General features: G+C 42.6%; 1 protein-coding gene across 3 annotated transcripts in view; it reads left to right on the top strand.

Annotated features, from left to right (window-relative positions):
• Positions 1-3,140: 3,140 nt before the first annotated feature.
• TNPO1 (transportin 1) overlaps positions 3,141-27,576 on the top strand; it is a 62,353-nt gene continuing 37,917 nt past the window's right edge. For all 3 annotated transcript variants that reach the window (XR_012621768.1, XR_012621769.1, XM_074813466.1), the window contains exons 1-6: positions 3,141-3,296; positions 3,513-3,626; positions 7,099-7,174; positions 15,046-15,195; positions 21,182-21,288; positions 22,367-22,500. Coding sequence is in view for 1 of the 3 variants with exons in the window: in XM_074813466.1 (XP_074669567.1) it covers positions 3,522-3,626; positions 7,099-7,174; positions 15,046-15,195; positions 21,182-21,288; positions 22,367-22,500 (572 nt within the window). In the remaining 2 variants the exon portion in view is untranslated. The remainder of the gene's footprint in view (positions 3,297-3,512; positions 3,627-7,098; positions 7,175-15,045; positions 15,196-21,181; positions 21,289-22,366; positions 22,501-27,576) is intronic.

Genomic DNA, 27,576 nt, shown 5'->3' with positions numbered 1-27,576 from the left:
TTAGAGGGAATGATCTGAAAGAGAAAGTATCCATCAAGGTGAGGTATCTGCTTTGATTTCTGTGTATGCTGAGTAGTTCCCAGTGGCAAAGGATCCTGTATGGAACCTAAGGAGGAAGATGGAACCTATCTTGGAAGATGGTCATCTAAAGCATTGGAGACGCCCCTACTAATTGCAGAGGCTCCCATTTATACTCTGATTTGTAGGCCTTTTTCTCTCATTTTCACTGCAGGAAGATCTTACCAGGATTTAATTCTGGTCACATTCATGGAAAGGGAACCTATGTTTTTCATAGTTATGGATCCATGGCATTCTTCTTTTCCTGCTTTTTCCTGTTCTGTCTTGTAACCTTCCTTTCTGGTCTCTTCCCTCGTTTCCCACATTTAATGTTCTTTTTGTCTAGCGCACTTGGTTTCCTGATAAAATTAGACAAATGTAATCCTTGTGTGGTAACTTCTGAATAGTAGCTTCTGAAGCTTTAATTAATTTCAAATAAACTTGACACTGGGCCAGAAGTCTCAAAGATAATCAAGCTTCTATAACCTTGCTGGTAAGGCAGCAGTTAGGGGAATGAGGCCCAAATTAGCACTTCCTTGATTTGTTGGACCTCAGCTTTCATCTGCTCCAGCTGTGCAAGCATCACTATAGAGAGCTTTCCTGCCCATACAGTGTGAGCCATGAACGTCGGTTCTAATGGCCTGGGTTCACATCCTTCATTTTGACATTTCTTGTACTAGAGGGAAACTAGTGGAGATTCACTGTGGTCACAAAAATCTTGTATAAACCTTGTGCCCATCCTTTCCTAGTAACTGGCGGCACGCCTTTATGCACCTACCGTACTGACTCCATCTTGTAGACATTTCAGTGTGATAAGCTCTCAAGAGATAAAGCGCTGCTTCAGTAGTGTGGCTCCCAAACAACCCTGTGATAACTACGGTAGTTGCTTAAATAGAAGAGCTTAAGAAACATGTCCCATTTCTTGCTTTTTTTATAAGCTGTTTTTGTTCCCATTGGTTTTGTCCTCTTGTGTGCTGTGCTTTGCTGCATACTTCTCTGCTGTTCAGCTGCTCCCTGCTTCTTATGCCAGTGTGCATGCTTTCCTGATTCAAGTACCCTCTTTCACTGTTCTCATCATCCAGAGAAATTATCTGGAACAAGAAGTTACAGAAACAGTATCAGAAAACACGTATCAAAATGAGTAAAGAAACAGAAAAGGTATCTGCAGGGAGACAGAAGAGAAGCCAAAAGGGAATGTTCAGATAAACAAATCTGTGTCCCTAACACAGCAACATTACAGTTGCATTATATGGACTAGGAAGAAGCTAATTATTTACACTATGACTTCATGAAAACTATTCCTTAGGATGCAATGAAACTACTCGGGTCCTGCACTTGGGCCACAACAACCCCCTGCATCGCTACAGGCTTGGGGAGGTGTGGCTGGAGAGCTGTCTGGAGCAGAAGGATCTGGGGGTTCTCATTGACAAGCAGCTGAACATGAGCCAGCAGTGTGCCCAGGTGGCCAAGAAAGCCAACAGCATCCTGGCTTGTATTAGAAATAGTGTGACCAGCAGAAGTAGGGAGGTGATAGTCCCCCTGTACTCTGCCCTGGTGAGGCCACACCTGGAGTATTGTGTCCAGTTTTGGGCACCTCAATACGAGAGAGATCTCGAGGTGCTGGAGCGAGTGCAGAGGAGGGCAACAAAGCTGGTGAAGGGCCTGGAGAACAGATCCTGTGAGGAGAGATTGATGGAGCTGGGACTGTTTAGTTTGAGGAGGAGAAGGCTGAGGGGAGACCTCATCACTCTCTACAGCTACCTGAAAGGACATTGTAGAGAGGTTGGTGCTGGTCTCTTCTCACAGGTGATTAGTGACAGAACAAGGGGGAATGGCTTTAAACTGCAACAGGGAAGGTTTAGACTGGACTTTAGGAAAAAATTTTTCACAAAAAGAGTGGTCAGACAGTGGAATAGGCTGCCCAGGGAGGTGATGGAGTCACCATCCCTGGATGTGTTTAAGGGTCATTTAGATGAGATGCTGGGGGGATATGGTGTAGGGGAGAACTTTGTAGAGTAGGGCTGATGGTTGGACTTGATGATCCCAAGGGTCTTTTCCAACCTGAATGAGTCTGATTCTATATTATGAGTATACTACCTCTTACTTGTTGCCTGTGATGGTTCCTTTTGGTGTTTTGCTGGAGACTGTGCAGTACTAACTTTGTCTCCTCCTTCAAGAATAGTGGTTCATAGTGATAGAAGCAAAGTTAGTACCTGAGACTGGACAGCTGACTGTCAAGTGTTGGGGAGGTGAGACAAGAGCCACACAGCAAATACCTGGGATGCACCGTTAGGAATTGCTGATGTTCCCTGTCCTTAATGCCTCTGAACAGTTGCTAGGGCTGTGATGTGTGGCACTCATACTGAGTTCTGTACTGCAGCAGAAGCAGCAGAAAGTGAAACTACTTTTCATGTAGTCAAGCAAGATGCTTACAAACACACTGACTAAAAGTAAGATCGTAAAAAGCCAAGGAATTACTGGTTTTCATTTTCATATTTTAGACCAGTTTTAAGCAGCATGTGTTCTTATTTTGCCTATTAGCATATGTAAATATAAAAAAAATAGCTATATAAAAATATGTATGTAATGTGTATGCATTTTACATATATATACATATGTATATATGTATCTAAATTGCTAATTTTAACCTGAGATCTCCCCTGACGTATTTTGAGGCTAAGGATAAGATACACTAGGTATTCCAAGCAGTTTCTTTTGAGTTCCTCTCCCCGTCCTTCTTGCGTAGTTGGTCCTGTTCCCTCTTTACACGTGGAATGGGAGACTTCTGAGATGTGCTCAGCACTCCGCCAAATCAGGTAGAAGTACAGCAGACAGCAACGCAGGTATACGTTCATGACTCCTGGGTCTGCTTTCGCACCCACGCCTCTCCTCCGTGGGCAGCAGCCTCCCCGCTGCCTGCCGGGCGCTGGGCGTGCGCGGCCGCAGCTGTCCCAGGAGGCCGGGCCGGGGCGCCGCTTTGCCCCGCGGCTGCCGCAGGCTTCTCTCTGTTCCCGGGTGGCTGGCGGCGGCGGCCGGCGTGCCGCCGGCCGGTACTGAGGAGCTCGCGTTTTGTCGTCCCCAGGCTCCTGACGGTGTGGGACGCACCGGGGGAAGGCTGACGGCGGCCGGGGGCGTGTCCGGCGCTCGGAGGACGAGGGGCGGGTCTTCGGGCCGCATTACGTTCGCCGTGACTCAGTCTGCTCGGCGCGGAGCACAGCGGGCGGTGGCGGCGGGAGCAGGTCGGTGTCGGTCGTGCGTCCGGCGGCGGGCCCGGGCGGTTGGTGGGGGGTGCCTGGCGGGGTGCGCGCCGTGGGGGTGAGAGCCGGAGCGGGCTGGGCGCCGCGATCCCCCCCTCGCTCCCTCCGGCCTGCCTTCCTTTCCGCCCTCCGCCGGCCTGGGCCCTGCCGCGCCGCGTTGGACCTAACCGCGGCCGCCTGTTGTCTGGTGTTTTCCAGCGAGCCAAGATGGAGTACGAGTGGAAGCCCGACGAGCAGGGGCTCCAGCAGATCCTGCAGCTGCTCAAGGAGTCCCAGTCCCCGGACACCACCACGCAGAGAGCCGTGCAACAAGTATCCTTGGCCGAGGCCTGGGTGGGGCGGGCAGAGCGGGACCGCGACGGGCCCGGGCGGGCGCTGGGGAGGCCGGGGGCGGCGGGCGCGGGGAGCGCGGCCTGCGCGGCAGCAGGCCGGCGCTGCGGCAGGCGGCGGCGGCCGGGCCGGGCCGGGCCGGGCCTTCTCTGCGCTGCCCGGGGAGCCGGCACAGAGCGGTGGGCCGAGCCTCCGCCGGAGCGGGTGGCTGTGGCGCGGCGTTTGAACCGCCGAGGCGGTCCGGGGGCCGCCTCCCCCCCGGCGGGGGCCCGGGCACCTGTCGCGAGCCCGGAGCCAGGGGCCGGGTTTGGGTTTTTTGGGTGGGGTTTTTTTCGGTTTTGTTTTTTGGGTGGTTTGGGGTTTTTTTTTTTCCTTTTTAAAGCCCGGGCTCTGGCGCGGCTCCGCCGGTTCCTCTGCCGCTTTCCCGGGTTCCCCCACGTTGGGCCGGCGCGCGGCCCTCGCCCCGGCGGATCCCGCCGAGGGGGCCGGGGTGCCCCGCGGCCCGCTGGGCAGAGCGGGCGGCGCCGCAAGGGGTGCCCGTCGCCCCTGCGGCAAAGCCGGGGCGAGCAGGGGCCTCCTGAGGTAATCCGGCACCGGGATTCGAGGCGAAAGCCGTATCTGGGGGGGGGAGTGCCCCTGGTGGAGCCGCTGCCTGCGCGCCCTCGTTGGCCTGCTGGCTCTGACACTACGCATTCTGCTGTGTTGTGAGGATATTTCTGCTTGCCTAGAAGCCCGAGCCTGAAATACTGCTTGTTGCACTCGTTAAAATTTACGGGAAGGGGGAAATCTACTGTGTGTGGCTTCTTGTGCTGCTCTGCAGTGCATTTGGTGTTTGTCTTGTGGATTGTTGGGTTTTTTACTCCCCTAAGTCTCTCTTGATTGTAGAAATGATGAAATAGCCAGGTTTTAAGGAACAAAGATCAAGAGAGTAAAATTGTAAATTAAGGCTAGCAGAAGCATAGCTCTTGAAAAATAAAACTCTCCTCTACTGTCCCCTGCTCCTTGAGCTAGCCATATAAGTGCTTTAAAATATCTAGAAATTCTATGAATAATATTTTATCATCTTGATCCCTTTTTATTAAAGGCATTTGCTTGAAGGTCTTCACAGAAGGCAACAATTTAAGTTGTTGAGAACATACATATGTGTATATATATTTACATTATTTTAAGAGTTTAGCTTGAAGCCAAATTTGCTCTATTTCTAGGCTTTCAGAACAGATGCGGTCAACCTTAGGAAGGCTTCTGCCCTTTATCTGAAAGGTGAAGGTAGTTTTCATCTTGATCATCCTGTTCTTGCAGCTATGTTTCAGATTTTTAAGATGCTATTTCTTCCTTTGAAAAATCGAGCAGTGTCTGACCAAGTAAAGTGTTATGATAATGCCGCAGATGTAAACTGATGTTCTTTAGTATTTAACATACAAAAGTGTTTATAGCAACAGTATTTACAGTGTAGCTTTAATGTAAAATTACATTTTAAAGCTCTGCTTCAGATAACAGCATCTAGTTTGTTTATTGAAAAATAACAGTGTAGAAGTAGGATGAGCAATATCGGTGATGCTGTCTGTCTTGAAGATGAGTAGAAATAGACTGAACAAAAGTGCTGTTAACTGATGTTTGAAATTCTTTTTAAATGGTAGTGGTGACTCACTGCTCTGCTGAGATACCTGAGATACCATACCGTGCTTTCAAGGAGGTCCTCATATGTTAGCCTGTGAAGTTTAGAGAAGTGGCACACTTTTACCATTGTATTATACATCAGCTTGGGAAAATGTTCTAATACAACTTGACAGGACATGTCCTATAATTAAAAAAAAAATTAAAATACATGTATATGTATATATGTCCTTTGAGACTGTTTCCACAAAAAATTTCTGATGGCTATTGTATTGTAGAATGCGACTTAGTAGCATGTCCAAGCAGAGTGGTCGTTAGTGATTTCAAATTTAAAGTACTGTCAGTCCATAATTTTTTGTAAGATTATCAGTGTGTTGATTCTGTCATGCTCTTTCTTTATGACACTGTTTTGGCACATTTGGGTGCTTAGAACTCAGATGTAACAAAGTGGGGAGTGTAGGTTAGCCAAAACCCTTTGTTAACAGTTATGAATTGGTAAGGCTTCAGATATTTTTCAAATGGAGGTGTTAGATGTTTCTTGGAGTAAAAAAAAAAAAAAAAAAGTGGGTGAAGTTGTTAAGAAAATATGGCCTATAAGCTATTCTTTGATAAGTGTTTTCTCATTAAGTTTCTATTAAATACTGCTGTTCAGTTCTTTCTGCTCACTGCCTGCACCTACCTATTTGATCCATTGAAATTCAGAGATCTTAGTAATGTTCAGCTGACTATTTTGGTGATTATGGTGTTGAAGCTTGGAGAAGAAAAAAATTCTGAAACATGCTACCCTCTTCTTGGCTGTTCCTGAAAGAGCTGTTTGGCTTGGCACCTTTGACAACAGTCTTTGGGTGTGTGGTTTTTCATTTCTAGAGGCTATGTAGAGGCCATTATTTTCGCTTGCCCTGACCATCCTCCTGTTTACGTTCCACCTTCTGTGTGTTTCACAGCAAAGGAGCTTGTGGCTGTGATAAGTATGCTTTACTGTTTTGCTAAGTGGAAAAAGGGCAGGCTTTTCTGTAGAAGTTACTACTTGAGATAAACAACCTATATACCTAAACATGGAGTTTAAGTTGGTCACTGGAAGGAAATGGATCCTTTATAACTTTACTGGGCCATCAAGTCCTAACGTACATGTGTTTGCCTGATGTTTAGCTACTTCAAATGGTTAGAGATTTAGCTAAATGTCAAGTAAAGTAAATGCCTGAGGAGCAAATAATCTTACTTCTTCTAAAAATCATTCTTTGTTAAATGTCTTGTTTGGCATACTGATGGTATCTAGTAGGTGTAGTAACTTAGAGGTGATACTACACTGACTTAAAAGAGGTTTTCATTGATGAAAGCTCAGGCTGTGCCTAGTTAACATCATAAAGAAGTATATGTCTAATATTAAAATAAGTAGCTTATCAAAATCATAGCTCTTGCATTATAATGCTGAAATGCTCTTATGTATTTTGGAGGGGGAAAAAAAGATGTATTATGGGATTGTGTCTCAGTGTATTCCTTGGGTTTGGTGGGCTTCTCAGTGTAGGTGTTGAAATCTGAAATGGTACAGAGGAAGCTTTTTTTTAACGGCTTTACAAATATTTTTAAGGATCTGTTAATTTCTGTGTCTGTCCCTGGATTATTTTCTTGTCAGATGTCCCCATAATTAAAAGTTATTGCTTCAGTAAGGAAATCATAGAAACTGTTTTTAGATTGTTCATACTCTGTATATTATGAGCTTATAGTAACAGCTGGTTGAAATGATGCAGCAGTACATAACTCATTTAATAATCTTTGTATCCAGAAAGCTATAAATGCTGTGTGTGAAGATTCAACTTTCCTTAACAGTTTCTTTCTTCAGAAACTAGAACAACTCAATCAGTATCCAGATTTCAACAACTACCTGATTTTTGTTCTTACGAAGCTGAAGTCTGAAGGTAAGTTCTTGAGATATTGACTGTTTTATTCTCCCTTTTTTTAAAAAAAATTATTTAGCTTGAAAGAAATAGGAAGCTTATGCCTGTAGTCAGTTTGCTGGTTGGTTGAGCTCCATAGTCATGTAGAACTCATTTATCCTCTTGGGAGTCTTTGTGGAAGAAAAATCTGATAAATTATTGGTGTGTAGTTTCAGTCTTGGAATAGATTCCATTCTAAATGTCCTATGGAATATTCCCAGAAACGTTGGAGCATCATACCTTTATCAGACTGCAGTGAAATTGTGGAATAACTTTGATGAATCATGACTATACAGATTATAAAACATGCTGCTAAATTCAGTTATGATAATGATCTCCCTAGTAATGAGACTGTTAAATGTTTTGAAGATCACATACTAGAGTTGTCCGAAGATGATGTCTGTCAGAATCTTAATTTTGAAGTCTTATTTATAGTAAAATGCAGAAATCAGCTGACTACTTTCAGTTTTATTCTCATGGACTTCACTACAAACTGCATATGACATACTGTGTAACCTATACTAGTTGGTAAATTCAGGCAATTCCTTAGTAATGATGAGGGTGTGTGAAAGATTGTCTTTCCAGTGTACTACAGTGGGTGGTGAGCAATTGTGTTGTGCATCGCTTGTTTTGTATATTCTTATTACTATTTTCCCTTTTCTGTCCTGTTAAGTGGTCTTTATCTCAACCCACGAGTTTCAGGTTTTTTTACTGATTATCTCCCACTGTGGAGGGAAGAGTGAGCAAGCAGCTGTGTGGTGTTTAATCGCCAGCTGAGGTTAAACCACTACAATGAAGTCTCTTGTGAGACTGCTGAGAAGCAGCTGTTACTTCAGGGGTGCTGTTGTCATGCATTAGTGACATTTTCAGTCATCATCTTTTGTCCAAAACAACTATTTTTTAAGTTAGTATTCCTTGGTTTGGAAACTTGCAGAATGTTGAGGGTGCCGTAACTGAGTCTCGTGTTGGTGCTTTTCGTACTATTTGCCAGATTCTAACTATCCTGTTACCTTGAAGCTAATCCAACCAATAGTCTTCTGTCATCCCTCATTAGTCCTGCTCAAGCAAAGTAAAGAGTCTGTCAGAACTGCTGTTCAGTAGCTACAGGACTTTTGCATCCTCTTTTGGACCAGTGATGGATGGGTACAACTGGGAAAGACTTCTTTCCTTTCCCCTCCTGAAGAGGGTTCTGTTGGCGATCTGTCCTACAGCCTTGCCAAGTTTGTTGACTAGGGGAAACAACTAGAGTGCTTTACACCATGGATCAAAGCATACCGTTGGAAGTTCATGCTTTTGTTATGGCCATACCATCTTGGCAGAAGGAGCCATAGAAATAAGTTTCAAACATCACTGACAACTTATTCAGTAAAAATTGAGGTGTTTTGATAGTGCATGAGAAGAAGAGCTTGGTTTGATAGTAGATGGGACTAATCTTTGGTCCAGTTTTTGCTGCTGTTGAAACCACTGCTGAAAAAACCGTGCTTAAGGATACGTTTAGGTGACAGCTCCTGAATGTGGGAATTCTGTACTGGTTGATTGATATGTGTGTTAAATAGCCTCATTTTACTGCAGTAGAGGTTGTACCAAATTGTCTTTGGCCTCACTCTTACGCCTCTGCATGAATGGACAATTCATACTGTAAGTGGAAGTTCTGATTTTTAGGATCTTGTTGACCATAATGACAAAATTCCCAAAATTGTCTGTATCAAAGCCTTACTTTGTTTATACCTTCTGTAAATGAATATCCCTATCTAAAATATCAAAAGATTATGTCCATTGTCACTCACCAAGACTATTCTAATCTTCATAAATTCAGTTTGACAGTTGGGGAGTATTGTGTGTGGTGACTCTGTCCTACTCCTGCCATAGTATTTTGTTGTATCTGGGTACTATGAGATGATCTAGCCTGCTTGCATCAGCAGAGACTACTGTGTTGCCTTCTGGTAACATTTCTCTATTCAACTCTAAGGAGAAACTATGTTGAGACTTTGTAATCTCTCTAGACTATTCCTACTATGTTTCTGCATGTATCCATTCTTTGACTATGATATTCAGGCCTCAGCGAAAAAAGGGAAGCTGTCTTTATATGGGGTCAGAATTATTGTGGTGTTCTACTTGGCTTAATATGGCCTTCATGATGGTGGATATTTTATATAAAAATTGCAAGAACAACAGTGGTGTCAGAGTTTACCACCTCTTAGGTAAGATTTGACATACCTAATGCCACTCAATGTGGTGAAAAAACAACAGAACTACTGATGTGATATCTATTCTAGTTAAGATTCAGACTGTCCATCCTTATTGCCAAAACACACGTCCTTTCTCAGATCTACCTTTTATCCTTCTTAGACAAGAGACAAAGGGCATGATTAATTTGTGTGCAGTTTTGTAACGTTTTGCTTTTGGACCTAGGCTAATCGGAAGATATTGAGACAAATGCATGATGGTCCTAGCAGCTTTCTGTTGGCCTGTATAGCTGTAAATATATATTTTGTTATAGCTATACAAAGCCTTTATGGTTCTGATCTTGGATTGTGTTTTAGTGGCTGACTCTTCACTCCGTCCTAATGTGGGAACTCTATAGTCTTTGGTCTCAACAGTGTTGTCTCAGTGGATTGATCATGGCCTGATGTAAGGCTATCGCAGTCAAGGATCAGAATTCTTGAGATGAACTTTTAGTCTGAAGGTGAATGAGCTGGGATTGACAACACTGCTTTAGTACACTGCCTTTGTCATAGGCTTTAAGGAGGTCTTTTAAGCTAAAAGCTTTGGAATTCTATAAACCAGTTGAAGATAGAGCAGTGTCTGCAGCTCTTGATCTTGTTCGTGTCATGACTCAGCCGTTCATAGTACCTTACTTTGACATGGAACAGTACCATGGAGGAAGGTCCTGTCCCCACCTCCCCCAGGTTCTTGTTTCAACAGAAATCTGCAGAGATGGTTATTTGTTTTCTGGTAATAATGAGACTAATAACTCGTATAGCTCTGTGAGCAGAATTTGAAATGGCTTTTTATAAACTGTTACTGGGATGCGAAGTGGTCTTGTGGGTTTGATGTGAATGTTTTCTGATGAGTGTTGGAATTTAAACTTGATCTGGACAGCAGTTTTCATGAGTCCATTCCATTGTGAACTTTCTTGGCATGTTGGTATTGAAAGATCTTTGAAGCTGAGCAAGAAAAAGACCATTGTGTGAGGTCAGGTTCTAATTCGCCGGCTACCAGTTTCACGAAGGTATCTCTGATGAGCAGGATTAATCCATAAAGGTGTTTCAGCAGCTTTAACTGTTTAATTAAAACAGATGCCCCAGATTAAAACAGAGCAGCATGGTCACACATCAGAGTTCCTTAGATGGTACTCTAACTAGCAGAGAATCAGTTCCTAGTAAGAACTGTTGTATAGCCAAATAGTAGAAAACACTTAAGTTTCTAAAGTAATAAAAGATGGTGCTGTGTAAAGGCAACCTATACATGCATGCCACCACATAACCTTCTGTTAAGCTGTACCTATACGATATAGACAGATGGAGAAATAGTCAAAACTTCCAAAGCACGGTACCCTATACAACACCAGTGTTGGTGAGTATCTTGTATTTTATGCTTCCCAGTACTCATTCAGTAATCTAAACAGTATGCTGAATTATTTAATTTGATAACAGTCTTACTTTACTCATCTGATTAATTCTTGTGTTTGAACGGCTTGTGACATTGTCATGTTCTAATAAATAACATTCACTTTTGATGTATTCGGAGAGTGACAAAACATCTATTCATCTGACCAAGTCACTTCTTCAGATAGATTAATGACTCTAAATCCTAATTCATTCACTGCCAAATGCTGTCTAAGGAACTTCTGTTGGGAACCTCATTGTTTATTTTCCCTATGCACTTAGTGCAAAGGTACTTGTCATCTACCCCCCACAACAAAGAAACGCCAAAGAGAGATGACACTACTTTTTAGATGTTCTCAAACCGCAACAGTATTGTGCGATTGTTACGTAGTTTGGGATCTTGTAGTGAATCATACTCTCATCACACTGAATTTCCATTTCTTAAGGATTCTTTTGCTCTCTATAATAAGAGTTCTAGCACTGATTTAACTACAGGATCAGGAGTTGATCCATAAAATGGCATTAGAGAGGAAAGGTGCTGAGACAACCAGTTTGGGGTGGTATGATAGAGAAGCTGAAAGTAGCAGTGAAACCAGACGATTAGTTCTTAAAACTTTTAATGTTTTTGCAAGCCTGTAGAGATGTACAGATTTTGCATTCTAATTGACGTGTGGTCATTATTAGTTAGAATACTGAAACTTCCATAACTAACCAACAAGCTAATTGTTGGTCAGCAGTTCAACACCTTCCTGTATTGTACATGTCTTAGTTAACTATTTACAACACCATCTTCAGAAATATAGCGGTTTCTACTTATTGTTCAATGACTATGTAACACTCAGCATCAGGGGAACATTTCCAACTTTGTTTTGGTGTCTTACAGACATTCCTAAACTTAGGCAGTTGTGTCAAATTATTTTCCATGACTCACATGAGTCAATTGAGCACTGATTAATTTCAGACTAACCACTACATTTCAAGGTCATTTATGTATTCAGATTCACTGAGTATTTTGAAACATTGTTAATCCTGCTTCTGACATGATAGTAAAACATACCAGTTTAAGCCAAAAGTGTTATACTTAAGGTTACTTAAAAGTTCAGCATCCAAAAAAAAAAGTAGGATCTTTTTCTGCTAGGAAGCTCATTAAGAGGTCTCTGTACTGTATTCTTATGCATTAGGACAGAAGAAATTACTCCTCTTCTACTTCCGTATGACACTGCTCTGGTGGGATCATTATTTTTGGTTTAGTTCTTTTGAGATAGTCTCTCATTAATGGATCAGAAATCTTCATGCACAACAGTGACACTAATCATGATTTTTGTCACACTTTGTATTTGTACATATTAAATCTTGTTAAAGCACACAGAATGATAGCTTATTTCTGAAAAAGGCTTAACAGCTTTAAGACTGAACTCAGCAGAGCAGTTTTGCTTTAGAAAAAGTCTCACCCTGACATTTAAAGTTGCCAGTATCACAAGAATAATAGGTCAAAATATAGCTATGCTTATAATCATTATATCACAGTCTGTGAGTGGATAAATGCTACCCTCATCCCAGTTGCTCAGTTCATTTAGTAAGCTAGGGAGTTGTGCTCTAAGGAAGAGAGGATGAAAAGGCATGGTGAAACAAATGCTCACCTGGACTTGCAGGTGAGCTACAAAAACCTAGTTGCTTTCACACATGCACCTTGTGTCATCCAAACCCTCATTAGCGAAAATACGGCTGAGGGCACATTATAGTTCTTAAAAGCACTGCAATAGCCCTAAAATAATTGAAATGTGTAATGTGGGTATGCATCCATTTGTTCTGTCTGTAAATCATTGAAATCTGGAACTAGTATTAAGTCTTGCAACAGAATTGAAAATTTACTGAGAACTGAATGATGATTATGTGATATGGCTTTATAATAAAGTGAGGCAATGTGAGAGGGGAATCTTCCACTGATGAAATGATTTGGCACCAATGATGATATTAAATGCCAGAGGTCTGCTTCGCTTTCCTTCTTTTTCTTGTACTACATGTTCTTGTCAACTCTCTATGCTTCCAGGTTGACTGAGATAGAAGGAGGCAAGTCTGTGATCTTTTTCATGGCTGCAGCATATGGCTGGCAGAACTTACTGTAGAATCTATGAAGACTAAAGAGTGTCTTACTCAGCTCTTAGGCCATCTGCCTGTAATCTCAGTGTTACAGCAAGAACTCCATCTAGACCTATATTACTGTCTTCTGACAACATAGCTGTGAAGTTGCTGAACACCCTGGATTCCATAAATATCCTTGTGCAGTCATATCATAAAATCTTTTTCTCAAATTAAGATTTTGATTATGGTGTGGGGTTTTCTGTGTGGTTTTTTTTTTTTAAATGTCTGCATATCATAGAATCATCATATCATAGGATGGTTTGGGTTGGAAGGGACTTTAAATATCATTTAGTTCCAACCCCGCTGCCATGGGCAGCCACAACTTCTCTGGACAGCCTCTTCCAGTCTTGCTATGCTCACAGTAAAGAATTTCTTCCTTATATCTCATCTAAATCTACCCTCTTTCAATTTAAAACCATTACCTCTCATCCTATCACTATACTCCCCATCTTTCCTGTAGCTCCCTTTAAGTACTGGAAGGCTGCTGTAAGGTCTCTTTGGAGCCCTCTCTTCTCCAGGCTGAACAACCCCAACTCTCTCAGCCTGTCCTCACAGGGGAGGTGCTCCAGCCCCCTGATCATCTTCATGGCCTCCTCTGGACCCACTCAAACAGGTCCGTGTCCTTCCTATGTTGGGGGCCCCAGAGATGGACACAGCACTGCAGGTGGGGTCTCATGAGAGTGGATTAGAGGGGGAGAATCCCCTCCCTCAACCTGCTGGCCACACTTCTCTTGATGCAGCCCAGGACATGGTTGGCTTTCTGGGCTATGAGCGCACATTGCTGGCTCACAGTCAGTTTTCCATCCACTGATACCCCCAAGCCCTTCTCTGCAGGGCTGCTCTCAATCCACTCATCATTGCCCAGCCTGTGTTTGTGCTTGGGATTGCCCCGACCCATGTTCAGGACCTTGTGCTTGGTTTTGTTAAACTTCATGATGTTCACTCTGGCCCACCTCTCAAGCCTGTCCAGGTCCCTCTGGATGCCATCCTTTCCCTCCAGTGTGTCGACCTCACCACACTTGGTGTCATCAGCAAACTTGCTGAGGGTGCACTCAGTGCCACTGTTCATATCATAACATTGTGGGTGTTCTGAAAGGCTTGATGTTGTGACGCAGTAACTTTTGTTTGAAAATACTTTATATTTGAAAGTTGTATCTCTTATTTTGCTTATCCTTATTTCTGTTGGGATGTTAATAGTTTTGAAGGCCTGTGTCCTGGTTTTGGCTGGGATAGAGTTAATTTTCTTCCCAGTAGCTGGTACAGTGCTGTCTTTCGGATTCAGTGTGAGAATAATGTTGGTAACACACTGATCTTTTAGGTGTTGCTGAGCTGAGCTTATCCTATGTTAAGGATATTTCAGTTTCCCACGCTCTGCCAGCGAGCAGGTGCACAAGAAGCTGGGAGGGAGCGTGGCCAGGACAGGTGACCTCAACTAGCCAAAGGGCTATTCCATACCATAGGAAGTCATACTCAGTACATAAACTGGGGGGAGTTGGCTGGGGGGGAATCGCTGCTGCAGCATCGGTCAGCGGGTGGTGAGCAATTGCATTGTGCATCATTTGTCTTTTCCTGGGTTTTATTTCTCTATCTCTTTTTTATTATACTGCTTTTCATTATTATTATTATTATTATTATTTTATTTTATGCTTAAACTGTTCTTATCTCTACCTACGAGTTTTACTTTTTTTCAGGTTCTCTTCCCCATCCCACTGGGAGGGGGAAGGAGTGAGCGAGTTCCTACAGTATCAGTGTTGCAGCAAGACAGTCAGTATAATCAGAATGTCTAAATGTCTTTGACCAATTTCTTTCATGAGACTCCTATATCCTATGACTTCAGATCTATTCCTTGCCTGTATCTCCATACAAATTCTATATTTTAAGAGAAAGTTTTGTAATACTGATATTCTAATTTTGAATAAAGAGAAATAGTGAACTCTGAATCTGAAAATCTTTAGTATGTGAATTGATGGGTGTAGCTGGAGGAAGAGATAAGGAAATTAAGATTAATATCTATATAAGCTTTGCTCTTGCTGCATTGTTCTGGAAATCTGCCTTATTCCTATGAGCTGCTTGGAGGTTGACTGTAATTATTTTCTGTTGCAGATGAACCAACACGTTCCTTGAGTGGTCTCATCTTGAAGAACAATGTAAAAGCACATTTTCACAACTTTCCCAGTGGGGTAACTGACTTCATTAAAAGTGAATGTCTGAACAACATTGGTGATTCCTCCCCCTTAATTAGAGCTACTGTAGGTAAGTTTGCTCTTTTTGCTGTCTTCTGCATACTGAAAATGTTACTGATATGCGTGAGCTGCACTAGTGGCATAAAGAGTTATTAAACCTCTAAAACCGTTTGCTTTTGATAATTGTCACAACTCGCCGTGCTTTAACGCTGATATTTATCTTTAGTGTGAATATACCGAAGTCATACTTTTCTTCCTGTTCTCTTTAGTGATTTAGCAATTCAGTTCATATCTCTTGAAATGTAACTGAACGTAAGTTTATTTGATACCACTAAAATTGAGCTTGCAGCTGATTTCTATACCTAAAACCAGGAACAAGGTAAAGGTCTGACTTGAGAACTATTTCAGTACTCTGCTTACATGTTAGCTGGTTTCCTGTGCCCTGCCACCGTATGCACAGACATCGATATCCCTTCAGGGAATCATCATACTATGTATAACACATTTACATAATAAGCTTCTGGTTTTAAATACCTTCTGTCAAGAAAACAGTAAATAAAATGTGTACAGAACGTCATAGAATCACAGAATGGTTTGGGTTGGAAGGGACCTTAAAAAACCTCTCATTGAACTAGATGATCTTTATTACATGGATTTCTGATTTTGTAGATACTTTACTTTAGTACACCTCTTCCATAAAATATGCATATTTGTGTTATTTTTACCTATTTCTCTGTAAAGTTGCTTTTCTGTCTGTTCTTTAAGAATATGATTTCCTCCAACTGCTACAATCATTGTACTAGTTTTCCGTGTCCACTCAAAAGAATAGAAAAAAGTAAAATAAATACATAAGTGAGTATAGTAGAGAAAATGGGTGTGTGGGTGTCAGTTCAGAAAGAAGTTCAGCTTGTATCAGCTGACTCCTCTTATAAAATAACCTACCAGTTACTGCTTCTTTAGAATGCTTTGCTTTTTCTATAGGATTCCTTCTTCAGACATCTGTGTTATAGACTATGAACTAGAAAAAAATGCTCATCTTGGCTTTTTCCTCCTGTCTTGTCACTTGTGATGCTGCTTTGCTATGAATTTTATTAATCTCCCCTTTTCTTGATGAGAGTAGAAACAAGTCTTTGAGCGGCAGGTACTTTTGTGATTTCACGTTGTAGAAGAGTTATGCTTGCCTCTTTGTTCATAGGAGTTGTCAGTGGAGTACAATGGAGTTGACTAAAGAGTATATTCCAGCTCCCTTTGGATTGCTGTTTTAGGGTTGTTGGGTGGGTTGTGGTTTTTTTTTTGGGGGGGGAGTTGTTTGTTTTCAAGGACTTATTCTTTGATTTCTCCTAGTACTAAAGGTTTGTGGATTACTAGCTCAGTTACTGTTCAGCTTTAAGTGATACTTGCAGGGATTATTCAAGCATGTATGAACTCTGAAGATGAGTAGCAACTGATGAACTGTATACTTGCATAAAAATTGCTGTTTAGCACATGCGTTGCACCCTGCCCTTTGAAGTAATTAAAAATTAGATCCTTGTAGCCTTCTGTCTTAATAGTGAAGTTGGTCCAGTACCCACTGGTCTTATGGTATTAGCTAGGGGTAGATATATTACTACCTACCTAGGCTGCCTTGTTAGCATATGAGTTGGCACATGCTAGTTTGAGCTGCTCTTTGAGATACTTAACGGTTTTTGCAGTTCAAGGACTATCAATTTCATTTGCTAACTGCAAATAGGATCTCTGGAATTCTGAGAGGAAGATGAGCAAGTACATCAATACAGCATCAGAGGAGATTTAATGCGGCATTCACTCTCCTTTGTGGTCTCTAGCATCTAGTGCTGACCAGACAAAAGCTGATACCTTTTGGCCAAGATGGAGGCAAGCTGATTAATCCCATCGTCAGAAGACACTTCACTGAGAAAAATGAGCATGGCAATAGAGTTGATTTTAGAACTGTGACTTGAGACCAAATAGTAACTACATGTTGTTGTATCCTTACTTACCTTTTCCCTATTTTAATCCCCAAATGAGTAAGAGTATGAAATTTTTCTGTGCTGTGTGGTACAGGTTTTAAAACCCCATGTGCTAATGTTGAAATACGGATTCAAATTTCAAAAAAAGATTGCTGCATGTGTTGAGGACACACAAAACTTACCAGGAAATGCATGCATCTTTTTAGGAAGTGTCTGTAACTGTTCCTAAAACTTTCTGGAGATTCTAGTCTGGGCAGGACCTTAGCGTAGCTACTGCTTAAAAGGAAGCAGTGGAAATAGTTTGAGTGTTTAAGAGCAGTGGCGGAACTGGAGAGCTTCACTACAGAAGGAAAGTGAAAGCTCATTGCACTGTGAGGGGGAATTTTGTTATGAAATTCAGCTTTTTAGAATGAAGGAGTTCAGAAATCAACTTCAGGGGCTACAGAGGCAAAATACCGCCCCAAAAACCCCAACCTTCCCCCATCCTGTTATTAGCATGTAAGTACTGAAGCATAGCTGTTTTTTCTTTGTTTAATTTTTTTATTGTAGAATTGATGCTGTAAACTGGGGTTGCATTTAATTGAAACAGTGACATAAAAGATGCTGTCATGCAATTACGCTTATGTTTTTAACAATTTCTGACATCCCTCTGGAGTTTGTTCTCTTGTATGTTTACTGCTCAATTAGCCTAGCTGCTATATTCATTAGATATCACATTTGTCAAATGAAATATCAACAGATTCTGTAATACTGCTTTGAAGTTCATTACAAATCAAGACCATCTTTATAAAGACTTTCAATTTCAGATTTCTAACCTTGTAGCTTAGGTCAGAAGGAAAGGCCTGTTTTAACTGTCAGCTCTAGCCCAAACCTGCCAAAAAGCTGCAAGCTACTAAATTGACTATTTCTTTACTTTGATTATTCTTCTGATGTCCATCTTTTGGTGTCTGAAGTGTTGCAGGGAAAGCCACAAAGGCTAATTTCTGGTGTCTTCTGTTCTCTGCTGGCCAAATAAAGCAGCAGGTGGGTGGGAAAAATTTCACATTTGAAAGAAGATGAAGCTCCTTAGAAGCCCATGAAGATTCCTTTTAACATGAACATAATTGCCTAAAACTTAATTTTATGTGGCTGTTTTCTCATTGTTCTTAAAACGTTTTGGAAAGCTTCAAATGCTATAGCTGTTGCCTCTTGTCCTGGTTTCAGCTGGATGGTTAATTTTTCTTCATAGTAGCTAGAATAGTGCTGTGCTTTGGATTCAGTATGGGATTTGGTATGAGAAGAATGTTGATAATACACTGATGTTTTCAGTTGTTGCTAAGAGATCAAGGAGTCTCCAGCTGCCCATGTCCTGCCTGTGCGCAGGTGTACAAGAAGCTGGGAGTGGGCACAGCCAGAGCAACAGACCCAAATTGGCCAGTGTAATATTCCATATTGTGCAATGTCATGCTTAGTATATAGAGCAGGGTTGGACGGGAAGGAAGGGGTTCTCTCTTGCTTGCTGGGATTGTGGTTTTGGGATCTTGGTTTTTTTGGGATCGCTAGCTGGGAACAGGCTGGATATTAGTCAGCAGGTGGTGAGCAATCGAATTGTGCATTACCAGTTTGTATTTTCTATTATTGTTGTTATTGTTTTATTTTATTTCAGTTGTTAAACTGTTTTTATCTCAACCTACAAGTTTCCTTACCTTTACTCCTCCCATTCGCTCCCCCATTCCTCAGGCAGGGGAGGGTGAGTGACCAGCTGTGTGGTGTTTGACTGAGGGCTGGGTCTAAACCACAACACCTCTCAAGTTCTTGATAGTCTGATACTTATTTTTTTTTTTAATCCTCACCAAAGTGTCTCTTTATCATTTCCAGAACACCACCATAATGTTAAATGGCTTCTCTGCAGACCTGTACAGAAAGTTCGTAATAACATGTATAGTCTGAACTGCATATGTCTCTGTTGCAAGGGGCAGTGGCCTCAGGTCACTTCTTGGCTAGAAGAATTTCCTGGAAATATTTCCTCCTAGGTTATCCTGTTGCTGTCTGGGATAAGCCTTTTGGGAGAACACTTAAAGTGGTTTTCACATAGTCTTTCCTTCAGCTGTGAAAGCTTGCACATATTACAAGTATAGCCAGACTGTGTGTCATCCTCTGAAACCACTTCTAGGACCTTGAAAAGATCTTCAACGAACTCTTTTCCAAAACTAACTACCCCTTTGAAACTTAACTTCTGTATAACTTCTGTCACATGCTAGTGCAGAAGAGTTCCAGGAATTTTGTTCTTATGTTTGTTTCAGAACCCATGTTAAGTCTACATACAAACCTGTTTCAGATATAAATTAGGGAGACAATTTTGCAATTTAAGTACTTTGACTAGGAGGCAAGAAAATTTGTTTAGCTTGTTCCTTTTGTGAAGTTCAATTTGATGAAAAATGTGGATCATTAAGATCTAGCAACAGTAAAATAAGTATTTTCTATTCATGCATCTGATATCCTTTGTAGGACCATAATATTCAGGAGAAATGCAGTCTTTAAGACTCCATAGATCTCCATAGGCTTTCGGGAATCTTTTCTATTCAGTTGCAGTTCTGAACAGAACTGGATGCAAACTACTTCAGGAGCAGTAGCATTGTGGTTTACATCTGTCTTAATTTTTGTCCCCTTTGTGGCTTCTCCAGCCTATTGCATCAAAGGAAGCATCATGCAAAATAATCTTTTAGTTATTGTGTGTGTTGTCCAAAATGTCCTTTGCTCTGTAATGTTGTCCTGTATTCTTGTGTATTTAACAAAAATCTTAACATTTATTCCAAAGAAAAACAATGAAAAACCTTAGGAGAGCTTTTTTCATCACTTGTCACTTGAGGGATGACTAGTTGTAGTAGTATCAAGTTCTTCTGTGTTCATACTCATTAGAAGTAACTGTAGCATAACGGATTGTGCTGCTGCTTCATTTTGTCATGAGGCAAAATGGATTTACACAAAGTCAGTCCTGGTTTATAAGCAGCCTTCCCTGTTCCTGTCACCTAATTAGTTTTTCCTCAGATTTCAGTATGTGCTGGAAACAGAATTAGTGACTCTTTGGGCTGACCTATCTGTTTGCTGGATCTCAATCATCCAACCCCTAGATGACCTGCCGTAGTGTGTAAACTCTTAGTAGGTATCTTGGCCTTACAATGTGTCCTTAATGTTTTGTGTAAACACAGTAAAGTTGTGAACACATAACTTACCACTGGCTTGTATTGAATGGCAGATTCTCACATTCATGCTTTTCACAGAATCGTTCAGGAAACAACCGTTGGGATTGAGTCCAACCATCAGCCCTACTCTACAAAGTTCTCCCCTACACCGTATCCCCCAACATCTCATCTAAACGACCCTTAAACACATCCAGGGATGGTGACTCCACCACCTCCCTGGGCAGCCTATTCCACCGTCTAACCACTCTTTCTGTGGAAAATTTTTTCCTAAAGTCCAGTCTAAACCTCCCCTGTTGCAGTTTAAAGCCATTCCCCCTTGTTCTGTCACTCATCACCTGTAAGAAGAGACCAGCACCAACCTCTCTACAATGTCCTTTCAGGTAGCTGTAGAGAGTGATGAGGTCTCCCCTCAGCCTTCTCTTCCTCAAACTGAACAGTCCCAGCTCCTTCAATCACTCCTCATAAGATTTATTCTCCAGGTCCTTCACCAGCTTTGTTGCCCTCCTCTGCACTCGCTCCAGCTTTATTTTGTATCATAATAAAGAAGAGTTGACTTGAGGTGGATACTGTATATTTGCTGGAGGTCAGGTTTTGTACAGTGTTTAGTAAATTTAGAGCCAAAGCTGCCCTACAGTCTTTGGGCATGATTATTTCCTTAACTAGAATTACTTCGTCCTTCATTTCTTACATCTGAGCCCTTCATGGTGTCAGGAAGGAACAACCCTTTACATTTCAAAGCCTTTCAAATACCATTTGTAATTAAATGTACTTCCTCTTTTTATGCTTGCCAGTTCTTAATAAAACAAGAAATTTCTTAACTCCTTAGATCTTTGAGGGGAGAAAATTTGGTATGAAATATGTGAAGGTATGTGAGATCTCATTTCCTTCATCCTTCTGATTCCTTTAGGCATTCTGATAACAACCATTGCCTCAAAAGGAGAATTACAGAATTGGCCTGAACTCTTACCAAAGCTTTGCAGCCTGTTGGATTCTGAAGATTACAATACCTGTGAGGTAAGGAGACTTAGAGAAAATAGACTGTCATCTGAATTTGATTATTTTTATCTCTCTTCATAGACACTATGTATATGTATAGTATTGTGTGTGTATATACATGTACATATGTTCTTCTTGGAACAGGGGCTCAAATTTGCTGCTTTTTCTTCTACCTGTGTGGCATGTTCTTACTGTTCATTCAGATAAATTTGTTTTCTTTACATAAAAGTAGAGTAAGACTGCAGATGAGTAGTCGTAGCATCTCAGCTGCTGGTGCCTATCTTTTAGACATCATCAGCATCATCAAGTTGACCCTGAATTTTCTTTTACTTAAAAATAGTGTTCATGTAACTTAATCTGGAAAAGCAATCTGTCATTGCTATATCATGGTGAAATGAACTGTTCTGTTCAGTGTGTATGAAGTAAAATAAATAAATACCAACTTAACTGTTTTAAGCTGTGACGAGAGAAAAAGCTTTGTCTAATTAAAAAAAATAAAAATCTGTGATCACACAATTTTAATTAAGTGATACTGTCTCCATGAAAGTGTGTGAAGCATTTTGTATAAAATAATCCTCTGAGATAGTATAATGGTCCAAGATGCCATGCTGTTATGTAGTGTTTTAGTGCTGCTTTCTCAAGAAAAAAAGCACTTGAAAATGAAACTCAAATTGACTGTCATATCCAGAGTTCTCTCTTGCCCAGTAACAAATCATGAAAGGAAATACAATTATATGTGTAATTAAATTGGATACTTGTGCACCTCAACATTTATTTCTCAAATAAGAACTAGCTTTCAGGCATTTTTAAAAATATGATTAAATATTTTAGCATTCAGTGCTCATCTTAAAATTACCACTTAGCCATTACTGACTCACCCAGCTTGAGATCTTACAGATGCGGGTATAAAGTGCTTAAATAAAAAGCCTTTAAGGATGTTTCAGTTTAACTCCATATTTAGATGCATTTACTGTGTTAACTAGCTACATTTACTGTGTTGTGCTGAAATGACCTGTTCTGTACAAAACCTGAAACTTTGCTTTCTTCAGAATGTGAAAGATGATATCTTTTAAATTTATTTTTTTTTAAAAAACAGGGTGCTTTTGGTGCTCTTCAGAAGATCTGTGAAGATTCTGCTGAAATTTTAGATAGTGATGTATTGGACCGACCACTCAATATTATGATACCTAAGTTCTTGCAGTTCTTCAAGCACAGCAGTCCAAAAATAAGGTAGGTTTAGGTGTTGTACTACAGTTGCCTGTTAAAATTTTATTTACGTGAGCAGCAAGGTTGCTGTTTTGTAGATCTGTTCAAAACATGTGTAGTTTTGTTTAAATGACCAGATTCAGAGATCCAGAGAAATTCCATGCATCAGTTATTTCCATGTTTATCTGCTAAGTTAATACAACAATCTCACCTCTTTATACATCCTCCAAATGTACAATCAGCCTATGATTTTGAAAATCAAACTGTTTAAGCTTCTGCATATTACGAAAAATTCAGTGCTGTGGTTAGAACTTAATATTCTTATGAGAAAGAACAATTTTGCTTTCATTTTGTAATGACTTCAGCAATAGGAGAGTCAAAATTCTTTTGCTGACAATAGTTCTGAGTTCTTGCAAAAAATTTTTCTGCACCAAAATTTATGAAGTTCTTTATCTTTCAGCAGAATCAAATTAAATGGGTTCATCATCTTTTCACTGTAAAACTGTATTAATCTCTCCAAAGTAACAGAAGTATAGAATAGAAGAAGAATCCCAGATTTTAATTGTTATGGCTAATATTCATTACAAAGAACAGTAGCTTTTACCCTGAAATGAGCCAACAGTGTGGCCCTGCCACAAATAAGGCTAATGGTATCCTGTGCTGGAGTGTTGCCAGCTGGTTAAGGAGGGTGATCCTTCCTCATATTCCAGGTGAGGCCACACCTGGAGTACTGTGTCCACTTCTGGGCTGTACATTGCAATAGGGACATGGACATACTGGAGAGAGCCCAGCAAAGGGCCATGAAGATGATGAAGGGACTAGAGCATCTCTCTTATGAGGAAAGGTTCAGAGAGCTGGAATGGGGGAGCTCATCAGTGTATATAAACACCTGAAGAAAGGGAGGAAAAAAGACATGGTCAGGCTTTTTCCAGTGGTGCCCAGTGACAGAACCAGAGGCAATCGATGCAAACTGAAACACAGGAGGTTCTCTCTGAACATCAGGAAATACTTTTTTTACTGTGAGAGTGACCAAGCGCTGGCACAGTTTGCCCAGAGAGGTGGTAGAGATCCTTGGAGATAATCAAAAGCCATCCAGACATGGTCCTCGGCAACTGGCTGTAGGTGGCCCTGATTGAGCAGAGGGGTTGGACCAGATGATCTCAAGAGGTCTCTTCCAACCTCAACCATTCTGCGATTCTGTGAAATGTGTTTTTTAACTCCTTTTTGAAAATTATATTGAAAGATTGTACAACTTGGACGTGGCAATTCTTTATTGCCAACAGTAGTAGATGGTGAAAACTAAGAGGAAGAGTATAACTTGGAATATGTCATGGTAGGATTCAAGTAAGACTTAGAGACTCAACTTGAATAGACGTATATGAACAAAAATATGTAACAAAACGTGATCTTATTCTTGTTGAAAGATGAAGAAAAAACATGCTTTTTTACTTACACAGTCTTTCACTTTTTTCCTGTGCTGCAATATTTGTGGCTTTGAGACTGTTAAACCAGTTTCAGGTTTAAAGCAGGCCACTTGCTGACTGTGATGGTTTAGCCCCTGCCGGGGTCTGAGACCACGCGGCCGCTGCCCCTCCCCCACAAAGGCAGTGAAATACAAAGCCCCAAGACTGAAATAAGGAAAGGTTTAATACAATAATGCAATAGCAACACAACAAACAACAACAATAACAGTAATAGTGATAGCAATGAACATAGCAAAATAGCTACCAAATACAGCAGTTTGAAGCACGATGTACAAAACCATGAGTGCACCGTGCTCCCGCGCCAGGAAGAATGTGACCTGCCAGGATGTGACGTCCACGTGGTATCTGAATAACCCGGCTAGAGCTCCCCCCCACTGCTGGGGAAACTTAACCCTATCCTGGTTAAACCAGGACATAATCCACCCCTTTATTCTATACCATGTGCGTCACATCCAGCTGCCACTTAGCAATTAGCATTGACAAAGAAAAATTAACAAAAGCACAGTATAACTCACGGTGTGTTTTCACCCACAATCAAATCCCCTTGTGGCACGCATCGGACCTCTCCATCCTTCTGCATCACCCACCAGGTGCACCCAGGTCCTTGAGCAAAAACAATCCCGTGGATCGGTTTGCCTTTGCCTGGTGCAGGACTAACCCAGACCATTTTTCCCAGCAGATCCCTCATGCGCACCACAGGGACTTTATCCCCATCTACAACACGTGGAAGTTTTGACTGAGCCGGGCCAGCTCGATTGGCAGATCCTCTTGTGTTCACTAACCAAGTGGCCTTTGTCAGATATGTGTCCCGGTGTTTGAAGGTTCCACCCCCCATTGCTCTCAATGTAGTTTTTAACAGTCCATTGTAGCGCTCGATCTTCCCAGAGGCTGGTGCGTGGTAGGGGATGTGGTAGACCCACTCGATGCCGTGTTCTTCTGCCCAGGCATCTATGAGGTTATTTCGGAAGTGAGTCCCGTTGTCCGACTCAATCCTCTCTGGGGTGCCGTGTCGCCACAGGACTTGCTCTTCAAGGCCCAGGATGGTGTTTCGGGCGGTGGCGTGGGACACTGGATAAGTTTCGAGCCACCCAGTGGTTGCTTCCACCATTGTGAGCACGTGGCGCTTGCCTCGGCGGGTCTGTGGCAGTGTGATGTAGTCGATCTGCCAGGCCTCTCCATATTTATATTTCATCCATCGATCTTCATTCTGCTGGGGCTTCACCCGTTTGGCTTGTTTGATTGCAGCACACGTCTCACATCCGTGGATGATCTCCGGGATGGTGTCAATGGTGAGGTCCACCCCTCGATCTCGAGCCCACCTATATGTTGCATCTCTGCCTTGGTGGCCCGAGGTCTCATGGGCCCACCGGGCTATGAACAGTTCACCTTTACGCTGCCAGTCCAAGTCCACCTGAGCCACCTCGATCTTAGCAGCTTGGTCTGCCTGCTGGTTATGCTGATGTTCATCAGTGGCTCGACTCTTGGGTATATGGGCGTCCCCACGGCGCACCTTCACAACGAGGTTCTCCACCCGGGCTGCAATGTCCTGCCATACTTCAGCGGCCCAGATAGGTCTGCCCTTGCGTTGCCAGTTGTTCTGTTTCCATTGCTGCAACCACATCCACAGGGCACTTGCCACCACCCATGAGTCAGTGTAGAGATAGAGTCTCGGCCACTTTTCTCGCTCAGCAATATCCAAAGCCAATTGGATGGCTTTCACCTCTGCGAACTGGCTCGATTCACCTTGTCCCTCAACAGCTTCAGTGGTTTCTCGTGCGGGATTCCACACCGCAGCCTTCCATCGTCGATGTTTTCCCACAATGCGACAAGACCCATCAGTGAACAGGGCATATTGCTTTTCTTCCTCTGGCAGCTCGTTATATGGTGGGGCCTCCTCAGCACGTTTCACCTCTTGTTCTGGTGACATCCCAGCATCTTTGCTCTCTGGTCAGTTTATGATCATTTCCACTAATCCTGGGGGGTCGCGGTTCCCTATTCGAGCCCGTTGTGTTATCAACGCAACCCATTTACTCCACGTGGCATCTGTTGCATGATGTGTGGAGGGAGCCTTTCCTTTGAACATCCATCCCAGCACCGGCAGTCGGGGTGCCAGGAGGAGCTGTGTCTCAGTGCTGACCACTTCTGAGGCAGCTCGAATTCCTTCATACACTGCCAGTATCTCCTTCTCAGTCAGGGTATAGTTAGCTTCAGAGCCTTTGTATCGCCGGCTCCAAAAGCCTAGAGGTCGGCCTCGGGATTCCCCATCTGCTCTCTGCCAAAGGCTCCAGGAAGGGCCATTCTCCCCAGCTGCGGTGTAGAGCATGTTCTTAATCTCCTGCCCTGTCCGGACTGGCCCGAGGGCCACTGCCTGGGTAATCTCCTGCTTAATTTGTTCAAAGGCTTGTTGTTGCTCAGGGCCCCATTTAAAATCGTTCTTCTTGCGGGTTACGTGGTAGAGAGGGCTCACAATCAGGCTGTAGTTTGGGATGTGCATCCTCCAGAACCCTACAGCGCCCAGGAAAGACTGAGTCTCCTTTTTGGTGGTTGGTGGGGCCATGGCTGTTATCTTGTTTATCACCTCCATTGGGATGTGGCGACGCCCATCTTGCCATTTTATTCCTAGGAACTGAATCTCCCTTCCAGGCCCCTTAACCTTCTGTTGCTTGATGGCAAAACCGGCCTTCAGGAGGATTTCAATTACCTTCTTTCCTTTCTCAAAGACTTCCTCAGCTGTGTCCCCCCATACAATGATATCATCAATGAACTGCAGGTGTTCTGGAGCCCCACCTTTCTCCAGTGCAGTATGGACCAGTCTATGGCAAATGGTGGAGCTGTGTTTCCACCCCTGGGGCAATCGATTCCAGGTGTACTGGATACCCTTCCAAGTGAACGCAAACTGTGGCCTGCACTCTGGTGCTATTGGAATGGAGAAAAACGCGTTAGCGATGTCAATCGTGGCGTACCACTTGGCTGCCTTCGACTCCAGCTCATACTGGAGCTCTAGCATGTCCGGCACCGCAGCACTCATCGCTGGCGTAACTTCATTCAGGCCACAGTAGTCCACGGTCAGTCTCCATTCGCCATTAGGTTTTCTCACTGGCCATATAGGGCTGTTGAAAGGTGAGTGAGTCTTGCTGATCATCTCCTGGCTTTCTAGTCGACGGATCAGCTGATGGATGGGGACCAGGGAATCTCGGTTAGTACGGTACTGCCGCTGGTGCACCGTCTTGGTAGCAATTGGCACTCGCTGCTCTTCAACCTTAAGCGACCCCCACCACCGAGGGATCCTCTGAGAGGCCGGCTAAGGTGGACAATTGCTCAATCTCCCCCAGGGCAGCTATACCAAAGGCCCACCGGTACCCTTTTGGGTCTTTAAAGTACCCTCTCCTGAGGTAGTCTATACCTAGGATGCACGGGGCATCTGGGCCAGTCACAATGGGGTGCTTATGCCAGTCCTTCCCAGTTAAGCTTACTTCAGCATCTAATAGGGTCAGCTGTTGGGACCCCCCTGTCACTCCGGAGATGCAGATGGGTTCGACCCCACTGTGGCTTGATGGCATCAGGGTGCACTGTGCGCCAGTGTCTACCAAGGCCTTATATTCTTGTGGTTCTGATG

This window comes from Strix aluco, chromosome Z, assembly GCF_031877795.1.
Source record: "Strix aluco isolate bStrAlu1 chromosome Z, bStrAlu1.hap1, whole genome shotgun sequence".
Lineage (NCBI taxonomy): Eukaryota > Metazoa > Chordata > Aves > Strigiformes > Strigidae > Strix > Strix aluco.
The sequence above is the reverse complement of the archived record's forward strand: the minus strand, read 5'-3'. Positions and strand labels throughout refer to the sequence as shown.